The 14,804-nt window shown below is 41.4% G+C and overlaps 1 protein-coding gene across 2 annotated transcripts; it reads right to left on the reverse strand.

The window, feature by feature from the left end:
- Positions 1 to 138: 138 nt before the first annotated feature.
- miga1 (mitoguardin 1) lies at positions 139 to 13,394 on the reverse strand. Of its 2 annotated transcripts, none has more exons than XM_069692553.1 (16): positions 13,202 to 13,394; positions 11,789 to 11,936; positions 9,193 to 9,364; positions 7,808 to 7,926; positions 6,816 to 6,948; positions 6,521 to 6,657; positions 5,535 to 5,658; positions 5,236 to 5,336; positions 3,407 to 3,516; positions 3,202 to 3,274; positions 2,682 to 2,768; positions 2,465 to 2,563; positions 2,203 to 2,337; positions 2,051 to 2,104; positions 1,695 to 1,811; positions 139 to 1,193 (listed from the first exon to the last, which is right to left on the reverse strand). In XM_069692553.1, the coding sequence occupies exons 2-16, from the start codon at positions 11,885 to 11,887 to the stop codon at positions 972 to 974; spliced, it is 1,782 nt and encodes a 593-aa protein (XP_069548654.1). In that variant the 5' UTR covers positions 11,888 to 11,936; positions 13,202 to 13,394; the 3' UTR covers positions 139 to 971. The 2 variants fall into 2 exon arrangements, with proteins under 2 accessions (XP_069548654.1, XP_069548653.1); XM_069692552.1 differs by having other exon boundaries at positions 13,208 to 13,393.
- Between the last annotated feature and the right edge of the window lie 1,410 nt (positions 13,395 to 14,804).

The raw sequence follows: 14,804 nt of genomic DNA on the forward strand, positions 1-14,804 counted from the left end.
GTTCTGCACGCGGCAGCGGGCGACCGGCGGAGCGCACGACGACACGCCGCGGCGTTTTTCCAAACGTCGCGGGTTACGAGAAACGCGAAGACGTATCGGCGGACATTCGGCGACGAAGACGAGGCTTGAATGTTTCTATTGAATTTTTTTTTTTAAGAGTAAGGCGTCTTTGCCCGTCGTAAAGTGGCACAACGGCTTGCGAGCGATGCGGTCGTCTTTCATTATTCTACCTTCATTTAATAAGACGTTTTTTTTAGTTTTTTTTTTTTAGATATCGATCCCGACGTCCCCCCCCCCCCTCCCCTGGTTTTTTCGACACATTTATTTCCCCGTCCCTTCGTTGGCTGATGGGCGGCCGGTGCTGCTTTACAAAAACACAAAGTACATTTAATGGTGTTGCATTGCTGATGCTCAGTAGGATGTGGCTCTTAATAAATCTACCTGATAAAGTCTACTATATATTCAAAGCCGATCACAAATTCGTTCGGTGCGCACGGGCACAACTACTACAAAATAAAACTTCTACCAAATAAACCCTGCATCATTTATAATAAAATAAATATGGTAAAATACCTTCTTTTTTTCTCCCCCCCCCCCTTTGCTCTCAACAGTAACAAATGTGCCCTCGATTTAAGCAGCGTAACATCTACTGTGACAGAATCAATGCCAATCAAGTTTAAATTACGAATGTTATTGCTATGGTTGTTTAAAAGTAACGTGCACTGACATGGCACCGTGAAAAGATGAGGAGGAGGAGGAGGAGGAGGAGGAGGCCACAGCAGATGTGATGAACATGTGTGAAGGCAGGCATCTGGATCCACACACACAGAGAGCGCACGGCACGACTGGGAGACGTACCGAGTGGGTTTCATACCACGGGACGTTCCCTCGTGTCCCCCCCCCCCCCCACGCGGGTCGGTCCGAGCTCGGCCGGCAAAAGATGCCGAGGTCGCGTCGGGACGGCCGGCGGGTCACTGGACCGGCGCCTCCAGCGGGCCGCCGGGCAGCAGCTGCACCTGCGGCGGACCGCAGCCGTTGTTGAGGTGCCGCCGGTGGTCGGCCCCCAGGTAGGCCAGCAGCAGCTCGGAGCGCCGGTGCAGCAGGTGGAGCATGTCCTCGGCCAGACTCTCCACCGAGCAGTAACGCACTTTGTCCAGATCGAATATGTCCTTCAGGAAGTGCAGCACCTGGTCCTGGAGGAGACGCGCCGGTCACCGGTCAGCGGATACCAAAAAAAAAAATGTAAAGAAATCAGGCTTTGGTTTTTAAGAAAGTGACGATCAAACAAAAGACTTCCATCAAAAGGATCCCAAATTGTAAAACGAGTTCATTTTTTACAAAAAAAAAAAAAAAAGGAGAATTCAGTCGGTAAATACTCTGAAAATGTGTACAAATATTTGAATAGCTTTAAGATGTCCTTGCTTTAAGAATATCCTTAAATAATCATTTTCCTGCATTTTCCGTTTCAGAATCAGCATTTTATATTTTTTACTGCTATTTTATTGCTTTTCTATTGTTCTATTATTATCTCATTGCTTCTGTATGCCGCTGTAGCGAAAACATTTCCCCTCGGGGATTAATAAAGCAACTACCTAACCGAACCTATTTGGATGGAAATCCGGCCGCTGACGGAAAGTAAGAGGTCATGTGAAGGCACGGGCAGATACGGGCTTTTCCCTGGTGTTGGTTCTGACCTTGAAGAAGCAGCAGAAGTCGTGCAGGGAGCTCTTGGGCCCCAGGAAGCCCCACGCCAGGACCGGGCTGATCTGGTCACACACAAGGTAGAAATGGGCGATGAAGCCGTCGGACACCTGAGAGAGAGAGAGAGAGAGAGAGAGAGAGACGAGGGCTTTAGAGTTTCTACCAACTGCCCTGATTTTTTTTGTTTTTTACCTGCCGTTACAGTAACCAATAAAAAAAAAAAAAAAGCATGACGACTAATATGACAGCAAAGATTATATATTACATATAAGATTGAAAAATGAAGACTGAACGGTATCAACAGTCCCGTTGCGTCAGGAGTCATTTTTGCAGGCGTCAGGCTTCTTACCTTCATGTGTTCTCTCTTCTGCTTCAGCACCGACCAGCAGCTCGACGCCACCGCCTGCGAAATATGCACAAAAATATTTAAAAAAAAATAAAAAAAAAAAATCGAAAATCTTTCAGGCGTGGGAAAAATACTCGTTTGCTTAACTTCCTCACCGTCTCCTTGAAGGAGCTGTTGAGCCAGCGGTTGTTGATCACGTTCTGGATGGAGACGGGAGGATTCTCCAGGTCCTCGAAGGAGTCCATCAGGATGAAGTCCAGCACGATGTCGTAGAAGTTCAAGTGTCTCACCTGGGAATCGAACGTCACGTATGTATATATATATATATATATTATATATAAAAAAAGACAGAGGTCGGTCAACTGTTTTTCAGTAAGAAGCTGAAGCGCGTATTCGTGGGCGGTTGGTAACACGAACCCCTCGCGTGGCCAGCTCCACCTCCGTGTTTTCCCAGTGCTCCGTGTGCTCCAGGAAGGAAATCATCTCTTCAAACACTTCCTCAAATCTCTTCGGGCTCTGACAAAAAAAAAAAACAACAACGAGCAAACGGCAAACAGTTAGAGGAACAACTCGTAAAACAACAACAACAACAACAAAGGTCATTTTATTTACTCGCCCGTGTCTGCAATCTTACCTTCTGTGCTTTAACGATGAGGGAAGACAGTATTTTCTTTCCCGTTTCGGCCAGAAACATCCTGGTCGCCCTCTCGCACAGAATGAGCTGCAGGCCGAAGAGCGTGATTTTAATGGGACCGATCTTTAAAGTGGAGATCGGTAAGCCTCACCCCGCTCAGGACGCAAACTTTGCGACGTTTACGAGTACGTGAACTCGATAAAAACAGGACGGGGTCAAAACTCCTGCGCTTAAACTTTAAAGGGCTTTTAATTTGAAACGAAGGCTTTTGATTTGAAACCGGAACAGGAAGTCGCTGCGTTCAGCCAACCGGTGGTGAAACTTTCAATCAGTGACGGACAAAATCCGCTGAAATTCACCATCCGGAGTATATTATAGCAGAGAATAGTATGTTTGCTGGCGTTTTGGACCAGACAATGGACGACGTGTCTCCCACGTGTTTTTAATTTTTTTTTTATATACAATCTGTGGTGGGAAACATGTTAGCAAACTGCTTTAATTAATTTCAATTAAACTGTACCTGACATGCCTGCCGCACACAGTGCAACTTGGCCAGGAAATCGAAATCCCCGACACACTCCAGCATCTCAGTTCTGAAAAAAAAAATAATAAAAAAATGTCCGGTCACCGTCTTATTTTCCGGTGCGACAGTTAGAACTCGGTGCGGTCGGTGCGGTTCTGCTGCTGACGACGGTCCGTTATCGGGTGCTCGTGGGTGTAATTACCGCAGCACCCTGCAGGAGATCTTGCCGTCCTCGGCCATCTGCAGCGCCTCCTCGTAGAAAGGGTGATGACCGAGGCAGAAAACGCTCCTCAGCTCGCGCTGCTCCGACAGCTGCGGCAGAAAAGGACGATTTTACGGACATGTTTTTTTTTTTTTTTTTTTTTTCTAAACTTGGAAGTAATGTTTGAAAACGATAAGAGAGAAAAGATTCGGCTGCCGAGTTATTTTGTGTTGTATTGAAAGCGGCAGCCGGCCGGTTTGTGAACTGCCGTTTTGAAGTTTGGGATTTTGCCCGTTCGCCGTCTCGCTATTCCGGATTATTTTCAGATGGACCGCCAGAAAAACTAGAGACGGAGCGACTTTGGCGAACGACGCCGTAATGTAGAATCTTTTTTGTTTGTTTTTTATTGACTTTGTATTTCAAACTGAATGGGAGTCTGTGGAACCAGAGGCTTTTTGGAGACACCTCCTCTAGTGGCTGTCATCGGTATTGCAGTTGAAGGCCCTCCAGGATTGGCCTTCACTCGTCAGACCTGGAAGCTACCGTCCACTTTTATTATTATTTATTTATTACAATCAAAAGTTATCGACGTGCACCGTGAGCTGCTTCACAAAAGCCTTCGCGGCTGTCGGCGTTGTGGCGTTGTGAGGAGTCGGCCGTGAAAGCAGCTGCAGAACCGGCTGGTTGAAAGCTGTATGGAGGAATGTCGGAGGTCTATTTTAAGCGACTCGCTGAACTGAGTGAACTGGTTTCACTGCTTTGAGCTCCGCCTTTTGATCACCGCTCAGTAAAACGGCAAACAACACGTTTTCAGGTGTGAATAACTTCGTTTGAAGCTTTCGGGAATCTTGAATTTATTTAAGTGTTGCTGCACAGTTGAGTTTAATTAATAGTTTAACGGCTATTTATGAGATCATGTTTTTTTTTGTGTTTTTTTTTTTACCGTCCTGCAGCTGGGGAGTTAAAAGTCCTCGATCTGAGTTCAGCTCGCAGGTCTCAGCAAATAAACTTTGTGATTCTTAGCAGCGGGTTTATTTCTGTACTTTGCGGGTCGGGTGCACCAGCGGCGCCGGCTCCACGGCTCGAGCCCCCCCCCGCAGAGACGGTAATGAGTCGAGCAGATAAACGGAGCGCTTGGTAAACACACGGCGGCGAACCCGGCGGGAGGAGGCGAGACGGTCTGAGGGGTGATTAGGTTTGCCGAGTCGTCATCTTCACCGCACGCGCCGTTCCCGCATCGTTATGCGCGATGATGCAGCTTAGTAACCCGGGGCGATATCTACCGTTTTTGAAGCCACGTTTATAAATGCGTTTGTCATTTTGTAAAAAAAATCCGTACTTTTGTTTCACGCTTTGAAGGCTGATGGAAAAACTTTAGAAGTGAAACTCATCTTTTTGAAATACTTTATAAAGTCTTTTTTTTTGTTTTTGTTTAAATAAACTCTACATGAAACACATTCAGATATTTTTGAGTCACTCGTTCCATCTATTACTTTTTTTTGTGTCTATTTTCAATAACAACTGTCAATGAAATTAAAAAAAAATGCAAATACTAAGATAAGTTTTGTTTACTGAACCCAAATAAATCTAATATTATGATCATTTAGTATTAATTAAGTGGCATTTTTGTGATTAAATCCACTATACGAGGACATAACTTTGTTATCGTTTCTCAAAAAACAAGCAAACTGGGAATCTCATTTGTTTGTTTCAGAAAAACGATGTCAAGCAAAACGTCATTCAAGAAAAATCGGCAGTTCTTCCAATGTAAATGAGATGATTTGTTTTTTTTCTCGCGTGAAGTTGAGTCCTTCTGGAGCTTCTCGTACCTCAGCAGCCGACACAAAAGAGTCGTTGGAGGCGATGCTGATGCTGTCTCTCAGACCGCTGTCCTCCAGCTCCTCTCTGGCCAAAATGTCCGCCATTTTATCTGCGAAAAAACAAGAATCATCGGTTTCACACGACTGTAGCGTTTGAAGCCGATTACGTTCTACTACAAAGGTCACACACTGAAGGCCTCACAGAGCTCCTCCAGTGCTTGTATTTTATTTATTTATTTTACTATCTTTTACCTGTTGTTCCGTGTTGGGTCGTGAATAATTAACGTAATATTGCATCAGTGACTCACCCTGGATGTTGCTGTGGGACGAAGGCTCTGACGTTCCCAGCACTCCCTCCAACTCCTCCTGGAGGTGGTAAGCCCTCTGCAGCAGAGACTTCAGCCTGTGGATGAACTCTGCGCTGATGACGTCCTGAAAACGGAAACGTGAGAGATTTGTGTAAACAGTTAGTAAAAAGTATGATTTTTCAAAATAAGTTCTGCAAACTTTTAACAGTATTCCTGAGTCTATGTAGGCTGTTGGTTTAGTTGAGAGATTATCATCACGTTAATTCTTCACAAGTAAAACGGAGAAATTTCGCCTTTTTTTTTTTTTTTTGACCCTCTTTCCCTCCACAGATTATTTTCAGTTCTTTCTTGGGAATCCCCCGTGACCCGATTTGCCTGCACCAGCTGAGCGGTGGATTTCCTGGAGAGAAGATCCAGCAGCAGTCTGAATTTCTGTTTGAGTGCCCGGGCTTACCATTTTGACCCCTCCCACACACACACACACACACACACACACTAATACAAAACCCTTCCGATCAGGTTGGAGAGCCAGTGAGTTCGATGTTACACAATCCAGACGCTGTGACACTGGTGGGGTTTACAGAGTGCAGGTGAGTCACACGTGACCTGTGGTGCAATGTTTGTGGGCAGTTTAATCCTCTCTGCCATCCTCTGGTATTAAAGAGTGCAACGCGCAGTCGGGAGTACAGAAAATGTTGGCAGGACTTGAATCAATACATCGACTCTTGGGTCTCAGACTGAGATACATGTTACGCAATATTGTTATTTATTGGCCAAAAAATAAAACATCTATTATACGCTGGCTGTTTGCATGTTGCAACAAAATGAGCATTTTAAATGGAAAAACATACGAATCGTTTACAGTTTTATTTCACTGCTGTACTTCTATTTGTGATTAATGGGGCGTTGAAGAGCTCAAACTTAGTCCCCGTGTTGGTTTTTGTGAACGACGACGAGCTTTTCTCGCCAGCCGCCAAATTTCTTACCTCCATTTCCTGCTCGGCGACGGCGTCGCCAGCTCCTGTTTTGACGGAGGCGCAGCTCGCGTCGTCCTCAGCCTGCCTGCTCCTGAAGGTCAACGCCTCCTCCCAGCGCCGCAGAGCCTCCTCAAACAAATCCATACCTGTTGGAAACGCACACACACACACACACAATTCAATTACTGCAAGAAATTCAAACAGTATCGCAGACCGACTGCTTCCATTTTTTTAATTTGATTTTTTTCCAACGCGTGCAGCCTCCTTATTACAAACACAGTAAGGTGATGCCGTGTGTCTTTACCCATGAGGTAGAGGTTTTCGGGTGTGGTGACGGGTAAGTTGACCACGCTGCAGATGTCCCCGTCCCCCGCTCTGTCCCAACAGGTGGATTCGTTAGCGCAGGTGCTGCTGCTGGACGAGTTCATGCTTTTGACCTGCAGGGAGGAACACGGTGAACACAAACACACCGCAGGTCGGCTCTAACAACAATAAAATACTTTAAAAATGTTGTAATAGACAAATTATACAATCAGTACTACATAATAAACTCCACCTCAAAAGGTCTTTACACAATAAGGGCGATTTTTTTTTTTTTTTTGCTGTAAATTCGCATGTCAATATTTTTTTTTCTCAAGTTTTTTCAGAGAGAACGTGAATATTTTTTGCTTCACGCATAAAGGTGGAGGAGGTGGATTTTTCGGAGCTTTTGCACCACGAGTGAAGGCATTTTTTGGATTGTAGCAGAGTTGGCGGTAACCAGGCAACAAAACCAAAGTGTCCTCCTCTTTTGTAGCGCGAGGAGGAGCAGGACATTTGTGCATCGCTGGCGGTATAAAGAGGTTTCATGCATAATATTCACAGGAAACTCTTTTTTTTGTGTGTCATTTATTTATCATGCTCCCGGCGTGGAAAAGCCTCAAGACCACACACGTCATCAGTAAATGATACTCACATCGAGCACGTTTGGAATTATTGGAGTACAGACAAAAAAAAAAAAAAAAAAAAAAAATCGAAACCGTCGCTGTTTTGTGAATATTTGCAGTTTTCTATTCTGATTAAAAAAAAAATTAAAAAAGTAATCAGTAAATCTGTTCAAATTAATGTTTGTTTTTAAACATATTCAAACTTTTTTTTTATTTAGAAAGACGTAAATAAAAGATGTATAAAAAAAAAAAAAAAAAACCTCCATCCATCTTTGCATTATGTCTGTGGGCTTTGTCATTTCCGATAAAAAAAAAAAAAAAAAAAAAAAAGATTTATATACAAAATCTCGATGTTAAAACGTCGTCTTACCGAGTCCAGGCTGAGCAGAGAGCCGGACAGTTTCCTGTAATCTCCGGTGCCGAGCACCAGACCGGAGGAGTAACCATTCTTGGAGTCGAGTGAGAGCGTGATGTTTTGGCTGGTGTTATCTGGACGGATAAAAGAAGAGAGTTTTAAGAGATGCGGTTTGAGGGAGTGTTGACTCTCAACTCTACATGAGCATGAAGCAGGATTACATCATGGATAAACCATGTTTAGCAATTTGATGAGTGTAATACCTCCAACTGGGTGTCACCGATCTTTTTTTCTGGGAATTTGGCCGCGGCTGCTTTTCCTATTTGAATAATTGACTTTCTATTTGAAACTTGTCTCTTCCTCTTATTTGCATTGTGGCTCCGGAAAGTCTCTCGTCAAGCAGGCTCTGAAAAGTTTCTGTTTTCTCTCTTATTTGCAAGTGATTACTTTTCGTTTTACTTTCCGCGTCTAATTGACGACTCCTCTGTGTCCTTATCTGGTGACCTGCAACCAACTCAGTATTATCATACGACAGCAGATACAAAGGGAACCGGGGGGGTGATTGTCAACTGTTTGTCACACTGTATAAAAGCTGCCCTACGGAGGAGTGACGTGGAGCACTGCTGCACACCTCTCTTGGAGGGTGCATGTATTTGCTCCTTCTTGCGAGAATAAATGTCCGATGTGTTTGATTTTGAACCAAACCTCTTGAGTCATTTTTCCAACAAAAACTATTTCCTAGAATTGTTATGCAGTGTGTAGAGATTTGCTTCGGTTGACACACAGTGACTGTTGGGGTCAAAGTTCAAGAAAAAGCAACAGTCAAACACTGCAAACACATCTTTTAAGAGTCTGAAAAAAGTCGGGCTGCAAATCAAACAGCTCTTTGATTTTAACATTACATGTTAATGTTTTAATTCACATGTAGGTTCCACTTGGATGACAGTCTAGCATTAGCGAGGGTTTATTATTTTTTTTTAATTACTATCCATAACAGAAATGGCTTTGCAAATATACTCTCCTGTCACTGTTAAAGCGTTTCCCATTTAGGAAACTGCACTGTATGTCAAAAAAAAAAAAAAACAACAACAAAAAAAAAATCATTCTGTTGAATCGGTTTTGTAGAAAAGAAAAGATCAATCACTCTGGTCAACAGCTCATTTGACTTCCTTTAATCCTTCATTCTCTTTGGGACTCTAATCAGCAGTAAATCTTTACTAAATGAGATTAAATCAGTTAAAGCATTTATCTGGAGCCTGCCGTTTACAATTCAAGGGAACACACGGGCACGTCAGCCTGATTACATCACAAACCGGTAACTGGGCCAACACACTAAATGGAGATCAGAGGCTGCTGCTGCTGCTGGTTGACAGTGTCATCACAGTGTCAGGAAGTTGTACCGTTCTCTGCTGAGGCCGGGGGGAAAAACTCAAAACCAGCCTGCTCCCACTGCGGAGAGTGAGCCTTCTTCCTGCCCTTCCTCCTCTGGAAGCGGCGGGCGAGGTAGAGGAGCGAGACGGCGCCGAAGGCGGCGGCGGCCAACAACTTCTTGGTGCCTGTGCTGACATTTACCTGGCGGAGAGAGAGAGAGAAGAAGAAGAAGAGCTTTATGTTAAAAAAAAAAAAAAAGGCATATTGATTTGTTTTCTGTTTAGTTATTTTGAAAACAAATCAGAACAATTCAGTTTCAGCGTGGGCACAAGAAAACCAAGTAGTTTCCGTTTTGGTAAATGTTAGCCGTCACTGGTAAAACAGAAACGCAAAGACCTTACCAGCTGTTAACACCAACCAACACTGATGTTATTATCCCCAAAAAGATTCTGTAGCAAAACTAGTAGATAGTTCTCTGATTCAGGTATCAAATAACTATCAATTTAGTATTGAAAGGCATTAAAAAAAAAAGTTTTTCACTATTTACTATTAACAACTGTTGAAGAAATCCACCCAAAGTCCTGATCCAAAGTTTAGTGCAGTTGGTGTTTTAACTGATATGATTTATACCTGGTAGAGTGTGATATGTCTGAGAAGGTAATCCCAACAACCAGCAAAGAAAGAGGGACGCTTGTTATACACGTGACGATGGGACGAGAGGGTCAGATTGCGTATTTAAAGAGTCATCATGATAACACGATGATACAACACGCGTGGTGGTAGGAAAGCATTAAGTTCTGCCGGGTGGGAGGTCAACTGAAGATGCATAACTCCAAATAATACAGTGGATGCCGATGTGGTAACAAGCAGCACCGAGCTGTAAAGCGCATTTCAAAGAATCCATTTCAAGTAGTGCGAGTGGCCCCCTCAGTCTATAGATAGAAGCGAGCAGTGAATGAGGAGGGGATTATCCACAGACACCGCTGCTGCACCACTGAAGATTACATAAACAGTCAGTTAGGAGGAAGGATGGCAGCCGTAATATTGACTTTAAATTTTTTTTATTATTATCTATTATTTTTTTTTTTTAAAGGCTACTGACTCGGCTGGGATCATTAAATGGTGCCGCGGGTCCGTACCGGCTACTGGCACATGTCAAGCATGTTCCTACCAGACTCTTCTATTCATATCAGACCTGCTACGTGACTCAAAACACGCAAACACTCTCCACATGGACGCTGCAACATGTGGGTGCATGAAGAAAATACCACACACACACACGCATATATATATACATACATACACACACACACACACACATATATATACACGTAGCATCCTGAAGGACATAAAGACCGGCAAAGACAATAAAACTGGATACATCATCGAAAAAAAATGCACATTAAACTCATCTTACATTTTTTTGGGCATCCTACTTTTTTTTCTTCCACGTTTTAATCTCAGGGATTTCTAATTTGAGCAGTTGAGCTTTATTTTTGTAATTTTAGGCATCAACGCTCCGCATGCTTCTCGTTCTGACGATGCCCAGTTCACGTGATCTTTTCTTTTTAGATTTAAGACATTTTGGCTTTGTAAAGTATAAAATCAAGTACATCCTTAGAAACACCTTCTCATTCAGCTATTAAGCTCCCTGAGGTGCCGGTCCGAATCTTTCAATCCCACAAATCCTTCAACTGAAGAACTTAAAACTCCTGAAGCAGGCAGCTGCCCTTCACATGTAAACAGATGCCGCCACCGGCTCGTCTAATCAGCTTAAAAGGAACACTACGGATGGAGTTGTGCCAAATTCGGACTCTTCATATAACTTGTTTTGTTTCAGAGGCACATTCACGATCAAACTAATCAGTAAAGCACAAAAATAAGAGAAAAAAGGAAACATTAACCTGATAAAAACAGATTAAAAGAAAACCAGTAGAATTTATGATGACTGCGAGTTCACGTCTTCAAATTTGAACTGAATATTCTGCCAGAAAGAAAATGGAAATGAAGACTGGCCACAGACATGACTGGTTACTGTTAGCATGTTCTCAAACAAGCAAATACTGCAGCTTAACAAATGATAAAGGTCTGGCCAACAAAACACTTATTTGTGTGGTCATATAACTTGTGTTTACACCCTCAGTATCACACTTACCTGTAATAGGACAACTATTATTTGAGCCTGGTCGATTATGTTTGGTTCATAACATCGCAATGAGGCTTTATTGTGTACGTGTGTGTGTGTGTGTGTGTGTGTGTGTGTGTGTGTGTGTGTGTGTGTGTGAGTACGGCGACTATTGTAGCAAAGAGAAACCAAATATTAACCATGAATATTGAAGTACTTTCCTTTTAAAATCAGGTAAATAAACATCACTGTGTGGTTATTTTTATGCCGATAACTCAAAAATATTATTTTAAATAATTGTGTTTTAGGGAAAGTACATGCACAGTAAATCATTCCTATATTATTTCTTACAAAGTTGCACAAGGAATTCAAAGAAATTTGCTCTATTTTAAAAATTTTTTTTTTTTACTAAAGAAGCATGAAGGAGAAACCCTGAAAGTGCCATCGTACCGTCAACCCCCTAAAACAGCTTTGGAGGGAACACTTTCCGACACGCTCACCTGCGCCAGGGAGCCGCAGAAGGACAGCGGCAGGTCGACCATCCGCAGGACAGCCGCCTTGACAGACAGCTGTGAGCTTGCGAGGTTCTCATGTGTCATTTCGACGCTTTACCCATGGCTCGGCAACTGTTGTATCCTCGTCGCCATTCTGTCGGAGCCGAAGAGGATGACAGGAGTGAATGACATGCAAAGGGTTTAACCTTGGAGGGGATATTATGACGTTATTCCATAAAGCCTCTGAAACACGGCACGAGCGGCACGGAGCAATGTTTACAACAACAGGTCGACTCAACCATGAATATAATGTTAAAATACTTTCCAAATTTTTTTTTTTTTTTGTGGAAAATACAATCTGTTTCGTTCTGCGCTGTTTACCAGCATGAAACCTGCTATTAAACAACTAAAAGCCAGTGAAAAGGAGGAGTTAGTCCATCAATTACAAGACTATCAGCACATCAGCACGCCCACCAAACACAGGAAACTATTTCTAACCTCAATTTACAATATAAACAAAGTCTGAGTACATGTGTAAATTACAGGCCCTATCTTTGCAATAGCATTGTGTTTTTTTTTTTCTCTTTACGCAGCCACTCACTGTAAGAACCACATCTTCTAAGCTGCTGTATATCCATCGTCCATGCAACATCCAATTAAGTTTTTGCACAAGAGACTGGGACACATGCATGATTCACGTTTCAATCAGTCTTTGTCTGATTCTTTGTTTCAAATGTTTAAAGCTGTCAGCTTGCCTCAGTGGTTTATAACTGGTTGTCAAGAGACATAATAACGCGCCTCTTCCAAGTACTGATGGGATGAATCTTAAGACACATTAATAATGACATCTGAAGTGATAAGTCTGCTCGGGAGTTTGTAGAAGCACAAACGGAGTACCTAAAAGTAAGAATATGCAAAAAAAAATAAAAATAAAAGAAAAAGTGAACCATAAAAATACTTAGAGGCCTGATGTGGACAATTACTTTCCTCGATGCCTGCTTTAAACATCTAGCAAACTAGGCAAGTAAAGAAATAATCTAACAAGGCTTACTGCTGTATTTTTAAGTAAATAAATAAAGTAAATAAATAAAATCATAAATAAATAAAAACTCTTCAGATTTAACATAAATGAGGATGATTCCAGACTTTCATACTGTGCATTTATTTCCCTTAAAATGTTTACTACATGTCTTAGGAAATTATGATGAATATTATGAATATTATGAATATTATCATGGCTGTGAATTGATGAGCGTTCATCGGTCTCCTTGAACAGCTAATAGCTAACGTGGCTAACAAGGCTAATAACGGCTACAAGGGTTTAACGAGCCGTGTCAAACCAGCTTCGAATTAAACACATATCAACTGGTGGTTTATCTCCTCATTAAAGGGGGAAACCGAGAGTACAATTGACATCACCGGTACATTTTCAGGTTGCCTCCACAGACTGCGTTCCCGGTGTTTTCACTCGCTCCTCCGGCTGACCTCAGCTGCTGCCGAGTGAAGGTCTCCAAGCACAAGCACGCGCCCGTCTAGCTCGGTTTTCAAAATAAAAGGCCGCTTCCGGTCGTCGTCTCTGTGGAGCTCATACGCCCCCGCTCGGCTTGGTCTGGTATTACAATGCTCCTCAGATATTTTTTTTTATTTTTTAAGGATTTTTCCATTTACAGACTTTAGTTTTTGGACCCATATCTGCCCAAATTCATTTAACACAAATTACATTGTTCTACTTCATGACATACTGCTAAAGGAGACATATTTCCACCCTAAAAAAAAAAAAAGATGAAATGGGAAAATTAAAATAACTTCTGGTAAATCAATATTAAATGATACTAATAAGACATGTTAAGACATTTTTTATTTGAAAGCCAAAGGTTTATTGGATACCACATATTATGAAGGGGAAGTCAGTTATTACTTTTAAGTAAGAAAACTCAATTTGCTCAATCTCAAACTCAATTTTTAGGTTTAGGTTTTGTTTAGGTTATCTTATTTAATATTATTCATCTTTATTTAATATTATTTATCTTATTTTATTGTATAGAATGTGCATTTTTTTTATGCTGCTGTAACATAAAAATTTCCCTCTGAGGGATTAATAAAGTATATATCTATATAACTATCTATCTTTAGTATGTAATGTGCAAAATCAAAACTTATCATATCATACTCATGATTTATTTTTTAAGGAAGTTCAAATTCTGAATTATTTCCAATTTTAAGATGATTGTTCTGTTAAATTGTCGACATAAGGTTTATTATCTCTCATCTTTGACTTTCTTTTGCACAACTTTCATTTTAAAATGTCACATTTTTGACATTTGATTTCCTCTTAAAAAAAAAAAAAGCCAACACACTTACTTTGACTTATTATCATCTCATAATTATTCAAATTATTACAAAATTCTGACTTTAACACACCATCATCTTACCTTCTGTTTTATTTTACTGTCCTATCCTTGCTGCCAACTTCAAAACAAGCAGGCCAAGATTTATTAATGAATAATAAATAAATTCTACGACTGAAAACTAAAATCTTCAAATTCATAAAATACATTTTTATGATAAATAGACGCCGTTGGATCATTAAGTTTGTTTTCTGGAGAAGGTTTTTTTTTTTTTTTCTTTACTGTCAGTTTTACAAAACACGCTAGATGGCGCTTGGGATGGGTTTGCTGTATATTGTCTAATTGTCATCAGCTGACCCCCTTCACTTATTTCAGCCCATTCATCCTTAATCAGCAAAATCCAAGTGCACTGTAAACACCTTACATATGCTATTAGACTATTTCACGTGTCATATTATTATTATTATTATTATTATTATTGCAGAACATCTGTTACGCTCGTTTTGTCATTTAACACATCAGAGACACATTTGTAAGACAGAATGTAAAATATTTTCTAAAACTGGGCTCACAGATACAGATATAGCGATGTTAAAGAATAAAATGGTGTAAAAATAAAATAAAAACGTGATGTGCAGCAGGATGAGGAGGGTTTAAATGTTGTTTTTTGTCTT

The sequence above is a fragment of the Brachyistius frenatus genome, unplaced genomic scaffold (assembly GCF_029030835.1).
Source record: "Brachyistius frenatus isolate BFR_SWC_R1_liver_20210118 unplaced genomic scaffold, ASM2903083v1 Contig_12, whole genome shotgun sequence".
Lineage (NCBI taxonomy): Eukaryota > Metazoa > Chordata > Actinopteri > Embiotocidae > Brachyistius > Brachyistius frenatus.

Coding starts and splice junctions, on each gene's coding strand:
- miga1 (XM_069692553.1), bottom strand. CDS start 11,887: ATGACACATGAGAACCTCGCAAGCTCACAGCTGTCTGTCAAGGCGGCT. Junction 1,812..2,050: donor AGAAGAGAGAACACATGAAG/GTAAGAAGCCTG, acceptor TCTCTCTCTCAG/GTGTCCGACGGCTTCATCGC. Junction 1,194..1,694: donor ACTTCTGCTGCTTCTTCAAG/GTCAGAACCAAC, acceptor CGTCTCCTCCAG/GACCAGGTGCTGCACTTCCT.